This window comes from Dromaius novaehollandiae, chromosome 10 (assembly GCF_036370855.1).
Source record: "Dromaius novaehollandiae isolate bDroNov1 chromosome 10, bDroNov1.hap1, whole genome shotgun sequence".
NCBI classification, from domain to species: Eukaryota; Metazoa; Chordata; class Aves; order Casuariiformes; family Dromaiidae; genus Dromaius; species Dromaius novaehollandiae.
In genome coordinates, this window is record NC_088107.1 from 11,040,903 (window position 1) to 11,058,079 (window position 17,177).

Genomic DNA, 17,177 nt, shown 5'->3' on the forward strand with positions numbered 1-17,177 from the left:
AATGTTTTAAAGAATGACATATAATCATTCTTCCAAAAGGCAATATAAACAGAATTGCTTCTACATGCAACTCCTCTCAGGCATTTTAAACAGTGAAGTGAGTTAAATATATATAAAATCTAAAAGCATTCCCTGAAATTGTGTGTGATTTTAAATCTGGTCCTAAACAAAATTTGTGATATGAAGTTATGCTGTACTTTGATGGAGACCAAACAACCAGGCTAATTTCAGATATGTCTTCTTTTATTTACAACCCCTTCGCTGTTTCTAATAATTTCCTATATGAAACAGCTGAACCTAAGATCCTGCTATGACCATAACAGATACTCTTAATAATAATTTAGTCTGTTTCATAATTTCAAAATCCACAATTACTTCTGTAATAGGCTGTCAGGTGCTTACATTAACAGGTATCTTTACTGCTATGGTCTAGAAGCTGAAAAAAAAATCTAAGGTTAGGTTGGTATATTTTTTTAATGGGAGTGGAATGCTTTCAGTTTTAAAGTGTTCTTCTTTTTTCCATCAGACACAAGCTTACATTAGAAAGCCAGTACTGTTGGTTCATTTAACCATAGATAACACACGAGCTATTTTGGAATGGTAAGGTGGGGTATATGGTCATATCTCAGTTATATTTATCACTGCTTAGTATTTCATACAAAAAAAAATTGTCATACTCAGGTTTTCATGGATAAAGTTCTGTTCGTTATTATTCTGAAAGTACTACCCTAAAGACACACTGCTAACTAAACAAACAAAAAAACAAATCAAAGAATTATTTTTCTTAATTAAAATCCCTAAGTAAAAATAAAGGCCTAAGAACGGTCAAAGACAAGAATCCCTCTGAGAGGTATGAAAATCAGGGTGCAGATACCTGTATGAACAGTTTTGTTCTCAGCACTGTGCAAAACATCTTAGCAAGAAAATTAAAACAGCCAATATGCAGTGAGAAGACAAAGTACTTAGTATTCTTGTACAGTTTTTTTCAAAATGATAAAAATAGAAAAATAAGACTGAATAACAGGTAAGATTGAATCAAAGCAATTTGCAGCTTGCTCCTCGCTGGATCTTAGCCTTTGCATTTTTCCCAGTTAGCTTAAGTAAAACAGAAGTCCAACTTGGACTATGGAAATTATCATGAATGCTAATGTTTGTCCCTCACACTACCATATCAAGCCCCTCTTTCCCAAGAAAATTATCCCAGCCACAGCAGGAAGGCATTGGGAAGCAAAAAAGTCAATTCATTAAACATATAAGCATCACCTGTCAAGTATTTTGGATACTTTGGAATTTATTAAGTCAGGCTTCAAGCCAAGATAAGCAATACAGAATGTTTATTCAGAGGGATTCCCACACAGACAGTGCACAAGAGACCTTTCCTAAACCAACTCTCCCTTTAGCTCAGCAAGAGATAAAAGTGTAAAAGTTCAAAGGAAAAGAATTTAAGTGAACTATTTCAGGCCAGCAAAAAGAAGAGTTTGATCTCAACATGTAAATGGCAAATACAACACCTATTTTTTTATTCTTCTTTTCCTTTTTAACATATAATTAGTAGAATAAAACAAAGTGCAAAAGCCAGTGGACATAAACAGCTTTCTAAACTGAAGCATAATAAAAGCTTTTTTGTGCTCATCACGCTCTACCATGAGCGCAAGAGATATATATTGCGAGCAACAGAAACATACATTGCTTTAGAGCACTGATTAATTCCTTTGCAAACAACCAATGCATTTTTGCATTATGTGAATATCCTTAATGAAACATGCAAAACATGCGTTCATACAGCCCAACTGGACAAATTAATCAAAGCCTTAGATTTCAACTCCCCCTAGAGAAGGTGAACACAGTTCCACAGCAAAGCCGCATCTACATGATGTGTCCTTACTCCTCCTGAATTTTGCTCACATGTTGGGGTCAAGGACAACAGTTTTTGCTATTGAGAAGGTTTAGCATTCTTTCAGTCAATTGTATCAAGTGCAGTCCCATAGACAGAGCACTAGACACAGGAGTGTCCTGTTAGTAATTTTAGCTTGTTTAGCTAAAAGTAGCCTTGGACAAGTCACTTTGTCTCTGTGTACTTCAGTTTCCACACTTGCAAAGTGTGAACTATGTTCCTTCTCAACAAAACAGCTCAAAATTAGCCGAAGAGTGGTAGCTCTAATGAATGACAGGAGGAAGAAAGTAGCAGGAAGGATTATAGCACTACAGTGATTTTTCTTACAGAACAGGCATATAAATATGATCTCTACTTAAAAAGTAGGTTGATTCATACCCACTTATCAACCATTTCACATTCCCAAATAGGGACATAACATACCATTTAAAGGTCAAAGTTTTTGTGTGTGGACAGTGGAGACTCAGAGCTAACTTTGATAAGAACCTGGAACAGTTAGAGGCAGAAAACCATAAAGAGATCAAGTGGCTGAGACCAACTCGCTGCCAACAGAGTTTCTATATTATAATACCAGTGCATTTTGCATATACCACATTCTGCAAGAGACTTAATTTAAAAATGCTTAAAAGAATCCTTCATTTTACTGAAATTGTTTTCAGAACTTGAGGTAATCACTCTTAATGTCACCTTGCTTACCTTGAATACAACCATTCAGCTGAAAAGAGCAAAAAAACCCATACATAAATTAAAAAAATAAAATAAAAATTACCTAAAAGAGACTGCCAGGACAAAATGTCAAAGTTTTGAAGTGCACAGTTTCAGAACTTTGAACCTGGAACAGACATACTACATGCCAGAGCAAAGGCAAAGAAAAGAGACAAATGTTGCTACGACTGAAGAGCTTGTTCTCCCCCCTGCCTTCCCGTCCCAATCTCTTAAACAGTCACTGTGTCAGAATTAAGACTCCTTCTCTGAAACTCGGGGCAGTGAGGATTTTTTTTGTTGTTTATTTTACTGCAGAAGAGAGTGAGGCTTAGCAATACAAAATGCAAAGCAGATGGTAGAGAAGAAAACATTTTCATGATGATTTTCTTCTTCCTGAAGGCAGTTGTTCAAAGCTATTTAAGGGTTTGGAATGTCTGAATAATTCCCAGGGGAGACAGATTAATAGGAAAAGTACAGATGAGACAGCCAGGGGTGTGATAAACGCAGTCTGTATGCGATGGCACAGGGTACACAAAAGGACATGTGCATGCATTTTGACACATTTTATTGTCCGAAAATACTTTTCATTTGTGTAAATAATCACGAGAGTAGAAGGAAAACAAAGGTTGTTTGCCTTTTTCACCCCTCATGCAGTGTTTTATAAGGTTTTACTATATTTTAGTGTCAGATAGCTCTAGTCTCAAACCTTAAAGGTACTTTAGCATTCTGAATGCACAGGGGTAAGTTACAATACATATAAGCACAGTCAACTATATCCTCAATTTGATAAGAAACAGATCACGTTTGGGTGCGTTTTTAGCTAGCAGGTACAACCTGGACTTCCATCCTGGTTTCTGTCAACATCAATTCCTGTAAAATTAGTCACTCCCAGTAGTTTCCTTAGATATCACAAAAAAAGAAATATTATCACCAAATAAATCCTTATATGGAATTGTAACACACTAAAGCAGAACAAAGCACTAGATTAATGCACATACGGTGTTAATCTGCAATAAAAACCTTTTTTGATTATACCCTGGATTTATTCAATTCCTCTAGTTGGCAAAACCAATGAGAAGTGAAATCAATCTTGAACAAATGCAAACCCAACCCTTTCTCTTCTTCCTCCTTTTCACTCCCCCCATCATATTTCTCCCCTCCTCCTTTTTCAGTCCATAAGGAAGGATCTACAGCTTCATGATACTGGCTGAGGAAAGGGACCATACAGTTGCACACAAAACAACGAATGAAAAATCTGGAACAGAGGCAAAAGAAAGACTCCCTTCCTTCAGAGGGACACCATAGTGTCCTAACAGCATACACACCAACTAGCATAAGTAATATAGCCGACTGAAATGGGTTAACCACATTATCACTAACGCATCTCAGTCCCACTGCATGGTAAACAAAAGCCATGGAAAAAATAATGTGCCAGAGTACAACATTCACATTATTGACATCCACTAGATTGTTGATGAAATATCAGATTTTGGGCGACAGAAGCTACTGCTGATGTTTTCCTCATTCCCACATCCCCCAAAATAGTTCATGTAGTTCAAACTGAGCAACTAACTTCTTCATTCAATCAGTCCTCTGAATTTTTGATAGCTTTTCTACCTTTCTATGTTTTGGAATGAAGTCTCTCTTTGAAAACATTCTAAAAAGTCATAGTAAAAAAATAAATACATAAAATTGAACACAAATTAGCCTATGACTTTTAAAGAAAACACAGTGTTTTATTGGGGGGGGGGGGGTTCACCTTTTAACTTTCAGAACATTTTTAAAAGGAAAGTCAGTCACAGAATCAACTGATTTCCAAAAGACTGGTACTACCTTCAACAAGTGCTTGTGAAGCCTCTCCCATGCTGTCAAGGGTATTTTTTGAAGTGGCCGAGAATACCTTGCATCCACACTGTTTTTACCAGTTTAAACCCTATGAGCTCACAGACACATGCTTCATTTTGATTGTGAAACTAAGGAGGTATTTCCTGTTAGCATCCTTAAAGCCAAGTAGTTTCCAGAAAGTTTTCTGGATTTCTCTCCATGACCCTGCGCATCAGCATTAAGCTCTGGTTAAGTCACTGCCTGCTGTTCTGCTCAGCCTCTGGCACAAAGACTTCTGGCAACAGCATCCCTAAGGACAGCTCTCTCAAGCGTAGCTGGTTTGCTACCACTCAATGCAGGACATGGCCAGTGGTCTTCCTCTCCCTCCTGAAGTTCATGAATTTTTGGACTAGAATTAAACTGTTTAATGTCTTTGCATTGCAAAATTGCTATTTCATATCCCAGCCAAGAACTAACAGTCTCAAGTTTTGAACAGCAACATCCTTAAAGATCAACCTTTAAGAACTATTTCCATTCACAAGCTAGTGTACAGCAAGTACAATTATTTCATATCCTTTCTAGTGCAACTATAAGCACTGGGGAATTCACAGTAGAAATAAATGTGTATACATAAAACAAACAGATGAAAATTAACCAAATAAGTGTTTACATAAATTCCACACAGTGTATCGTACAGGGCTGCTGCAAAGGGGTATACTGGACAACTTTTTCACATTGTATTGTACTGCAGAGGTCATTCATTCTGAGGCATACATACTGAAACTAAGATATCAATATCAAGCTGTCACACATCATCTAGAAAAACACCCAGACCTAACCCTTGACTGATGTACTGACTTTTTTTACTGATTTATCTTGCATAATAAATATGCAATAAAGAAGAAACACTTGACACTTGAAGCAAAACACGTCCAGAATACCGTAAACTGTTCTTTCAGAAACTCAGAATTACACAAGCTAAACAACAGCAAGAGATTCAGATTTCATCCATTAATAAACAGGTATTTTTCTCAGATTAGTTTGACAGGTTTCAGTTGTATTCAAATGCATACTGTTACGATTCATTTCATAACAACCATATGAACAGGGCTTTCTTTTATGAAAAGCACATATTGCTCCGTTAATTATGTAACTGGATGCCACCCTCAGATGTTAACCTGTAAACCTGTCAGGCTGTTCAGATGACTAGTCTCATATTTATTTCTTATGCACTAACTATAATTTAATACAAACTATTAATGCAAACAGAAGATGATGGGCTTAGATCGAAATGAAGCCACTGAAAGTCATATTGCCTTTAAACGTACAAATTAATTTACATACAAGATAGTAATTTGCTGAAGAGCCTGGAGCTTTATAAACATTTTCTTTTGATAAAGACAATGTAAAGTTCTTTTTTAGCTAAACAGTAGGTAAATTTATAGGATTTATGGTTTTTCTCCCCAGTATAAGCTTTAGGAAATGTTGGAAAGGAAACTGATGAAGTATACTACAATCTCTTGATTTAAGACAAGCAAACAAGCTGTAGCACAAAACAAAGAAACAATTATCATAATGATTTCATGCAGATTTGTGTGGAAAAGTGCTAATTTCACGGTGACACCTAAGGAAAAAAATCCTGATTTGAGCTGACTAAGGGAAAAGAAATACTTTTCATATCATCCTGAGATTTATATCCCCTAATGCACTCATGATATATAATTTTAGTACAGTCAGGTTATTTGGTCAATAGGTTCTTTATAATCATTTAAAAGTAACTAGAAGTACTAGAGGATTTCATTACAAACATTTGATATCCATTTTACATTTTCTCAATATTTTATATTAAATAAACAAAAATATTTAAAACTAGAAAGTGATCACAGCTAGAACTACTAAATATTCCCCTTTTACACTGGATTAGATAGAGAAGGAATTCTGAAACTCATAAAGAATGAACTGGAATATTTATATTCTGTACCTAAATGCCAAATTCTGCTTTTATTTATAAACCTACACTTGGCCATTCTATTTTAGAGAGCGATTCAATGAAAAACACTAATAGAAAACAGTTAAAAAACAGTGTATGCTAAATAAACAACTGACTCCACACACAACAGTACTTAAGAATAAATAACCCCAGGCGTGGCCCTATTACACAAACCATACATCTCCCAAAGACGACAATCTGGCCATATTTGCTATTGTTTTTCTTTTTAAATATCTGAATACCTAATAAAGCACAGAAGCTCATACTACACTGCCTTACTAATTTGCTGTCTACTCTGCCCAACTACCTACTTTCACAGAACTACAGGAACTTAGTATCTTTAAAAACCTGTACCTCTGTCAAATTTAGTTAGAATTAGTAAGCAATTTCAAGAATTCAGACAGAAGAAACTAGAAGACAGCAAGTATATTCACACAGTTCTTGTTTCTTTAAGAAACCTGGTAAAAACAGAGGGTCATGCTGATACTGGCTAAAAGTCAAATTTCAGATTTTTCCAAAGTAAGATTAAGCTGTCAACCAGTTGTACCCGGAGCACAAATTATTTTTCATTTATTCTAGTGTTTTAGTGGCTGACAAATTTTGCTATTTAAACAGTAAAAGGGCAGCTGTACATATTTCCAACTGAAAATGAATTGATTCTATCCTAAACTTGCTAAGGTTGTAAATACAGTCACCTTCTAAGCAGGTAATAGTTGCTAACAGCAGTCTCAAAGGAGATGACCTTCATTAAAAATCCATCCTTGTTTATTAGATACTGTGCACCCTGGACTTTAAAGAGCCTTTCGCTTTTCCCAACCTATGCTTAAACAACCATGACAAGCAGATGGCAGAAATAAGGCAACTATAGTTATAAAAGGTGCAAAGTCAGTTTGCAACTTCTAAAGATATTACAAAAGGTAGTATTACCAATACTACCTTGGAAAAGGAAAGAGAAACAGCAAAATACACCAAAAATTATGGCTCTTACAAAATTAGCATGTAATTGAGACATGTAATATTTACTAGTGCTCTTAAATTATTAAATATAAAACCACTGTTGTAAAGCACTATTGCTCCACATAGTGTAGGTATTCTTTATTCTTCTGTACGTTCAGGCATTCTTACAAAGTGTCCTTGTGAAATGCCTAGTTTAAATATTGGATCTCACATAACTAATACAGCCATGACTCAATTCTGTTAAGAACAAACTTCTCTGTTTAACTGTAAATAGCACGTAGTAGCCAATATAATTCAAAACATACATTTAAGAATCACATCTAAGTAACACTATGTTTTTAAAACACGTATATTTTGTTTCACTGAAACAGTTTTCCTTTCTCTTTAAAAATAAACTCCTTTCCCGAGTTCTTCAGGAATTGCTCACCTATAGATTCTTGCAATTAAAACATTAAGAAACAGACATTTAGACATTAGCAAATATTACTATTTTTCAAAAATGGAATCCAACTGTCACTTCAAAAATAAATTGCTAATACTATCTCATCAGCAAAATTACATGGTGCTCACAATAATCGGTTATCTCAGGAAAAGAGTCATGTGATATTGTTTTAATATTGTCTGATTATCAAGCGATTGAATAACTTAATATTAAGACAGCAAGAAATACTTTTCATATAAACTATGAAGTGAGACACTATAATTTTCAATTTACTGAATAAACGGGGAGAAAGGCAACATGGTCTACAATCCCTGTGAATATGCTCGAAGTTTCCCAGGAAGAATTCCAGAGCAGTCCTCACTCTCCTGCAATATTATATCCAAAAGCCTAATTTTCCTAATCCAGACACAGCTGTCTAAATTTTGTTTGGATTTTTGGACCAGCTATACAGTACTTGAATTATCAGTCAATTGCAATCAACCACAGAAATTTCATGGTTGTTACTCAAATCAATAAACAACCTGAGGTTTTTCAAACCAGATCAGAGATGATCAGAATTATGGATTTGTTACACAATATATAGAGAGCAGAAATGGAATAGTATTTGCATTATGAAAACAAATAAAATTGAAAGCAGCATATTTTTTCGTATAAGAAGCAAATATGACCAACAAGTCACAAAGCACAAGCTTCTATATTTATACATCATTTGCAAAAAACAATGGAGCCAGTCTTGCACATACTACAGACCAACTTCTTCAATATCCTGTTCTGTTTTGTGAATTTTTTGTCTCTTTTAAAAAAATATAACTTTAACACATGGCATTAAACCCTCTTTGAAGAAGGGGAGGTAGGGAGGGAAGAGGAAAGGCATGTAAAACATTTCCCTTCCGGACGAAGGATGACCAAAGAGCATAAAAGACCAAAGGAAAATGTAAGCTGACTATCAGAGAAGACAAGGAAGGAGAGCTCAACAGTGAGGCAGAATGGGCATGCAGAAGTGTAACAAACCAGGAAGAAAACAACTATGAGCACTGCCCATTAGTCTTGGGAAGTCAGAATCGCTCATAAACTGTCTATTGCTTGAAATCCTAACTTACAGTCACAAAACAGGGCTGACAGCCATCTCTGCCTCTATGATACATCCTCATCACATCTAAGAATCTCGATCTTCCCAACAAATAAAATAAACAGGACATTATCAGTAACAGAATAGTCAAAAAGTGACGGTCAGAGTATATTTATAATGAAAAATAACCTAAATAACCCTTCTCTGTTAAACAGGGTAAGCGTCAAAGACAGCAGACAAAGCAGAACTATCAGGGCTACGCTACGCGGACACCTGAGCAGGAATTCTTGTGCCAGATACACGTAAAGGACAGAACTCAAAGTAAAACAGCACCATCTAGTGTCTGGACAACCCATAAATGCAATGCATCTTTTCCCTGAAGAAAAATTCCTCTTACTGAAAGAATTATTCAGCCAGTTTTCTTTAAAAAAAGCTGTATAGTTATGATTATTAAGTTATTAATTACTACTTGCTTGACTCAATACTAATATTTTGCAAAGTATACTAAGATATTTTGCAAATATCTTAAATTATATCTTAAGATATAATGCAAAAAAATCTTTTTGAGAACAATTAGATTTTATTTTACCAACCCACAAATTGGATTATAAGGTTTTTTAAATAGCAGACTTGCAAATAGTGGGGAGCTGCATAAAAATGGCACCGCTGTGGTTACACAAACATTTTTACTACAAACATCAGACTTAAAACCAATTTTATATGTGAAAGCATCACATCAAGTATTTTGCAACTATTAAAATGGGAGTATGAAACAATGGTGAAAGACTGGAAGATAAGTGTAATAAGAAAAAATTCAAATAAACCTAGGATGTTTGAGAAAACTAGAACAGTAGTCAAACCTCCAAACATTAATGCAGCAATAGTATCAACTTTTAGACAAAGACTTAAACAGTCACAGTCATCAGCCCTAACTTAGGCTTTACTATATCTCTATAAGTAGTGAATCATTTTCTCAGACCTAAAACAATTTACCCAAGCTTGCAGCATGACTGTTTCCTGAAGGTATCCAATGTAGATTAGAAAGTTAAATACTACATTTTCTTACCTTGGTTTATTGTGCGGTAATGCCTTTGCGTCAACAGCAAACATTTTGGAAATAAAGACAATAACTGGGGCCGTTCCTTCACTACTGCACTTCATAAAAGCTGAACAAACACAAAAGAAAGTTAGTTGCGTATCTTTTCCCCAATAGTATAGATGAAGTTATCCCTTTCCATGAATTTTACAGGAATTACTTTCTTTCCAATTTCAATGAATAATATGCCAAAGACCAATTAACAGGAACAGAAGCAAATACTCTAGCCTAATCATCTCACAATTCTGCTCATGTTCTTCAAATCTGTTTCACAAAAAACATGAGAAGAAAATTTGTAAAAATAGAACTGCATAACAAATGATAAATTACATATACTCCAGTGAAACATACTGGTTTGATATTTAAACTTTTGTTCATAGTCCGGTTTAGATGAGAATGAAAAACAAAGAACGGCTAAGCATTAAGAATGAACTGTTTATCTAGTACCTCACATTATTCTCCCTCCTTTCAAATTAAAGGCTGAAGTTCTGCAAATGCCCAAACACTGGTGCCTTCATGAAATCCAAACAACTTAATCTGCAAGACTGGATCTTCCTCAAAGGGCAGAAGATCCCCATAAACCTCATTCAATACCTATGAAATTTCCATATATTGTTTTTTTCATCCAACTAGGAACATTGGACATGAACATTATCAAATGCCGAACAGACATAATATCATTCAAAACTTCTAACAACATAGCAAATAAATCCTCTTCTCCCTTTTATCTGATGTATGAGAAGACTACATTGGAAACTATTTAGGCAAACAACGTGCAAGTCTACTACTGAGAAGTAACATGACAGGGACTGAACTCTTAAGTACGCTATATTTTCTTAACTAAGAATAGGAAGGTCTGAGTTTACAGATGCCAGTGTCTTCTAGTTAACTTATACTGGTAGAGTATTCAATGTTGTTTGCAGAATACAATGTTTGTTTTCCTTTAGTAAAGGATGAAAGTATCAGTTCCCTCACCCCTAGGAAGCAATTCCTAAGAGACTGTCAATTTGACAGTGATTAATCCCATCCCTTTAGATTTCTTAGAGGTCTCTTCAAAACGTTATGCTATGAACACCTTTCATTAGGCAGCCACATTTCAGAAGTATGTTTTTAACTGTTACTAGTTTTCAAGCACAGTATCATCTTGATATATGAATTTTTATTGAACTACCTCTTGAAATACCAGAAGATATTACATACCTTACAATAAAACAGCAGTCTGGTTATAAAGCATGTTCAATTAGAAAGCAATTTTTCAGAAAACCAAAATCATGGGTGAGGCCTATCTTTTTTCCCCACATACCTATTTGAAAAGATCACCTGAAGATATTCTTTTTAAGACTACCTGAACCTGGGAGCATTACATCAACATCAGTTGCAGTTTTCATTTCCAATTCTACTAAATACTCAGCAATTCTCACCTTTCTTTCAGGAAAACAGACTCACTAGAAGTTGACCTTTTCAACGCATCATCGTTTTTCTGACACTACATACATGAAAACACACAGAGTTTATATTTATAAATAATTGAAATCTAGAAAAAGGAATATGAGCATATGATGAGCGCTCCTGCATCTAGTACAGTAAGTTTAGCGTCCTTTACTCAAAGGGCAACAGCAGTCAGCCAACTGGTTACCATTAAGCATCATCTTAGGATTGCTTCTTCCTCAGCTTAGTAATGAACACCATATTTGGGACTTTCAACACTAATGTAGAGGTGTTTTTACTTGTGTATTACATCCAGAGTTCGGTCCACTACAGACTCAAGATTAGGACAGGAAAAACGTTTCTCTGAATTATTCATTAAGTCCAAAGCAATGCATAACTTTTCAGATCTACTACTACCACCTACATCAAACTCTAATCATGGAACATAGGTCTTCCCGGTCCCTATTGCAATTTTGTAGCACAGAATTTAGCGATTATCGAACTTTCTGTATTTTGCATGTAGACATCCAAATGTTCAATACAATAACATCTGAATATACTAGTAAAAACCCTTCAGGAAGAGAAACCATTAGTTAAAGCTGGAAACTCTGCCAGAACTGGGCACAAAATCCTGATCTCAGTAAAGTCAAAGGCAAAACTTTAAATGACCTCAAAATACCAGGATTTCATACCTTCCTTTAATGCTCTGGGGAATTAAATATATTTGTTACCTTACAAATCTTTTGGCTCTTGCTATCATTTGGTAATCTTTCATCATTCCAGAATGCTGCGAAATATCTAAATCAACTAATTATTTCTTCAGATATGTAAATCTAAGCTGCATCTTACTAACTTGTTCTAACAGCACCTTTTCAATAAAACAAATTATTCAGCAATAAATTCTACAAAAAATTGTTTTTATTCTAAATTACCAAAAGCTGCACCTAGTTAATCAATATATTTGTAAATATCAAATCCAAGTTTGAACCCCTACTGGCTAAAAAATAATGTCTTTAATATGCAAGTTGGTAAAACATTCAGTTCTTTTTTCATGGATGTGACAAATTCTGCTGTTTAGAAGTAAATACAAATATTAATAGAACTAAATACAAATATTAATCATACACCCTTCCTAAATCCCCAAACAGGTTCAGAGTCTCAGGCTTTAAATCACCTGCAGCTTGAGTTGCCTAAAAGCCATATGAGATTGAAGAAAAACATAAGGCCATAAAAACAAGACTGTAATACCATGGCATGTCATTGATAAACGTCAACAAAGCTACAAGTAAATTAGTTCTAAATCTAAGTAGAGGTTACAATGCATCCCAGGACCCAGAGACAAAAGATAACCAAAACAGAAACAACATTATGGCTGTCACATTAATTGGAGAATATCTACTCACCACTTTTCAGTTCCTGGGTTTCAGGTGGTAAAGAATCAAATGTTCTAGCTCCAACACACATCAGCCTTTCCACTCTCTCAGCAGTGATGTCAAGAGGACTGGGAAGTTTATTACACACCATGGCTAAAACACATTGCTAAGGATACAGACGACCTCATTTATATTTCCTTACTGATAAAAAGGAAGACAAATGCTTTAAATGTCTGTTTCTTTAAAATCAACAGTGTTAGGCACTAACTGCCAGCAACAACAGATAACTAAAATCCAGCTCTGTCCCTTAGGGTGCATACAGCTCCCTCTAAAGCTCCCTTCCTAGCATTTGTCCAAAGGCAGAACAGAGATATAAGAAGGGGTGGCCCACCCTATGTGCTACTAGGAAATAAGAATAGCACAATTGGAGCAAGATTTACAGAACTAATTAGTAATTGTACATCAATACTTTACACATGTCAATTAGTTACTATGAATATATGTGAATACATGTGCATACACAGACACAATTGAAAGAGGTCATTCAAAGTGTTTTGCCTAATAGCCTTCTAGTGATTTACTGGATTGTTTTGTTAGAACACTTTAAAAGTTCATAAAAAGCTCTTTCTTCTAAACTCCACAGACATACAAAGTTTTAATGTCTAAATTCTGTTAAAATTTTAATGAGTTCCTTCCTCTCAGTTCTAATCATGTGACTCTCTCTTTAGTCTTATAGTGAAATATTTGCTCCTTGCTGACTTAAGTATATATGAATGTCTCCCTAGCTTCACTCACAGAATTGTTTCATCAACATCTTCAGTTACTATGAAAAAAATACACAGCAAAAACAAATTAAAACCCTCTTTACTGTCTTTTATACAATATTACTCCAGAGATTTTATTCCAATAGATCTCTCACTAATTTGGGTCTTAACATAAAGTGAGCTTTCATATAGTTCCAACACTATCATCACCCTAAGACATAACAGCAAAATATTCAGAAAAAGAACTTCAAATCAGAAAGTAAAGTAGGAGCCAAATTGAAAATACAGCTATTCCTAAAAAGTTCCTCAAATAGAGGTTAGGTAGGAATGCTGTAACCACTGCAGCATCTGCAACATAAACAATGTCACCAGAGAACAAGATCCCTTTCAGGCAACAACTATTCTTCAGCAAATTTGTGTGAAAAATCACCTTCTGAAAAATTACATGTTCTTTATGTGTTATATGTTATGAACAATTATATATTCTTTGTTATAAAGAACGCAAAGACAACGGACAAACAGTAAAGGCTGATCTTGTATTAGGAATGTGTGTCCCTAAAATATAACAACAAATGTTTACAAAAATTCATGGAAAAAGATAAAATAGGACTATAAAAAGGAGAATTTCTATATAAACTATGTAATAAAATATATCTTTAAATTACCTCTGGCTTCATAACTTATTTTGCTAATGAAAACATGGATGCAGAACACGAAGCTGATAGAAACACAAAACTAACTGTAGATATGAAATATGTAGATATATAGGTATTACAACTGAGAATATAGGTCTAACTAGTATAGGCCTGAAAAAGAAAACAAATTATACCAAATCACATACTGAAATATGTAAGCAAGCTTTGAAATATATAAACTGCCAACAGAATAAAAAGGAGTGTCTTGCTTAAGGATACAGAGGACTGCCTCAGATATTGGTAGCCACTGACTACAAATGGCATTAAGATGAACTTTAGGGTCAGCATGTCGTGACTCCCGTGCACCAATTTTCAATCCCAAAGAGGTGACTATCTTTTCAATTTTCTCTTTGTCTCTATAGCGGGGGGGAAAAAAACAAAATAAAAAACACCCAGTAGCAATATGTAACTCATCTATAACATTTTGCATTTTGAAGTGATCAGAATATTTCAAAAATCATTATAGCAAACAGTAAGGGATTCCATGAAAATATCACAGTTCTCACCTTTTCATAACAGATTCATACAGACTCCATATGTTGTCCAGTACCAACTGCACAAACAAAGGTTTCTTTCCTTTTGACTGGTAAAACATAAAACAACCATTATATAGCTAACTACTTAGCCACTCCTCAGTTTTACCATAGGCTTAAGTCTACACTTTAAACTAATCATTTTTATGAGGAACTTGTAAAATCTTTATTCAAAAGCAAGCCAGTTAGTTATCTTTTTCTACACAAGATCTCTAATTCAGTCATAGTCTAATAAGAAAGTTGTAAGACCAAATAAATACGAAATTTACCTGCAAAGTGAAAAGCAATAGTTTCAATTTCAGAAAAAGATCTGCTTGGTCAATAAGGAACATATCTACCCTGAGCCTAGTTATCATGCATTTTATAACTATTAATCTTCATAAACTCTGAAAATAAACTATCATTAAATGAAAGAGGGAAAAATCCTTCTTCTCTCTGACTTTTAGCAGTGGAAAAGCTTAATGCAAGAGAAGTGTGGCTTTCCAGCCAGGGTCTCCATACAGGATTTAGGATCTCCCTATGGCAGTGATGCTCCATATCCTAAATGACCAGCTAAACCTATATCTAAACCCTAAGTCCTTCGCTGTTGAAGGACTCTTCAAATAAGGGAACAGAGAACCACTTACTACCATCGTTCCTATACTGCTGGTTTGCCATTTGCCTTGCGTGTTTCACTGTATTCTTAATTCTGGAAGCTGGAATGCCCCTGATTTTGTGCAAAGACACAGGGTATTTAACATCAACTGTTAGAATAAGTTAGATGAGACTTTTTCCATGTGGCTTCGAGAATTTTTGAATGGTCTTGTCTCTAAGGGCTGATGCAAGCTATGCTAATGGCTTAATAACCCTACTAACATTGGTTGAAAAATGTACTGAGCCCAATTTTCAAACTACATTATGAGGAAAGAATTTTAAAAGTAGTATTTCTGACATTACAGAAAACCTTCAACACCCTTCTTCAGCAATTACCTGATCACCTTTCATTATCTTCTTTGCTTTTGTATTTAGATAATAATCTCCCCATAAAGTCTTCAGAAGTACTGCAGGCTTGATTCCAATCTTTTGGCTATACAGTTTGGCAAAATGCTCAATCCTAGAAGAAAACAAAATGCCTCTTGATAAAAGTGTAATGCTGTTTATATGTGTTTATCAGACTAAACAGGTGACAGCTTATAGAATAATCATACACAAATCCTTATTTTACTCCTATTTTTCCCAACTGCCTTCACTTGAGCTCAGACTATTTTACACCTGCAAAAACATTCAGTAGTAACAGCCCAAAAATGTCAACAGTATTTGTTTTTATTTTGTTTCAAGACAGCTTGAAAGCTGAACCTGTTTATCTGAAATACTTTTATACTACTCCCACAGTAAAAAAACAAAAGCAATAAACCCATAAAATAAACCTTCCAAATATTAAACCATGACTCAAGTTTATTTTATGAAAGAGGTCACATTATGCATTTACCTATGGTCTGTGACCAGAACAGTAAAAGCCAATATCAAACACTCTTTTGAACCACACTTGAGCTCAAGCTCTCAGACGACGGTAACTATTTTTTAAATTAACTAGTTTAGGCCACTTCTTGTTTGAAGCATTGCTATAATAATGAGTCAAAGTCAGAAAATAATATAAAAATGTAATGCCTAATGGAAAAACCAATTGTGTTGGTTAAAAGTTAAAAAACTAGGCTGCTTACACCTTAAAAAGGCAGTTCTGAAGCTTCTATGGTCTTCTTGCTGAAAGTGTTCAGTGAGTAGTTGTAAAAGATTTCACTTCCACATATTTTCTCCCCATACACACAGAAACAAAGGTATACATGTTCACAATCAGAACGATACTATTTACAGGGCAGTATTTGATACTCTGTCCTTCCAAATCCAGAATTCTAAAGTTTCTGCACACCTAAAACACCTGCCCGTGTCAGCAAGATAGAAGCTGTATGTTCTGAACTGAGCCCAAAAAGGAAATTTTTTTCCAGAAGTTACCCAAAACCTAAAAGAGGAGAGAACCTCCATGATTCCTGTGTCAGCAGCTGCTGCATATGGATTTATGGCATTCTTTCAACACCTGAAGATTTTGAGAAAAGCATATGTACTCATCTCAGCACTGGATCAGGCTGGCACTGCCCAATGCCTTAATTTACTCTGCCATGACAAGTCGTAATATTCCTAATAACAAAACCCCAAACCATCTAACAACAGTCAAGGCCCGCTCTAATTAAGAAAATGTTCCACTGATCCATATTTCACCAGATGGTATTTGCTGGCAGTCCAGACATATCTCCTGAAACCAATTAAGAAAAAGGCTCTTTTTTCCCATTATATGATTTATTTGAGCCAGGGCCCACCAGCTCACCAGAAGAAACAAAGTGGTATCTGAAACCAGACAATCTTTCACTAAGTT

At 35.0% G+C, this 17,177-nt stretch overlaps 1 protein-coding gene across 2 annotated transcripts in view; it reads right to left on the minus strand.

Moving 5' to 3' along the window:
* The window catches only part of EFL1 (elongation factor like GTPase 1), a 93,053-nt gene that overhangs the window by 66,341 nt on the left and 9,535 nt on the right, over window positions 1-17,177 (minus strand). For both annotated transcript variants that reach the window (XM_026121292.2, XM_026121293.2), the window contains exons 8-12: window positions 15,740-15,863; window positions 14,744-14,820; window positions 14,457-14,593; window positions 12,809-12,931; window positions 9,948-10,047 (exon numbers count right to left, since the gene is read on the minus strand). In XM_026121292.2, the coding sequence (XP_025977077.2) occupies window positions 9,948-10,047; window positions 12,809-12,931; window positions 14,457-14,593; window positions 14,744-14,820; window positions 15,740-15,863 (561 nt within the window). The remainder of the gene's footprint in view (window positions 1-9,947; window positions 10,048-12,808; window positions 12,932-14,456; window positions 14,594-14,743; window positions 14,821-15,739; window positions 15,864-17,177) is intronic.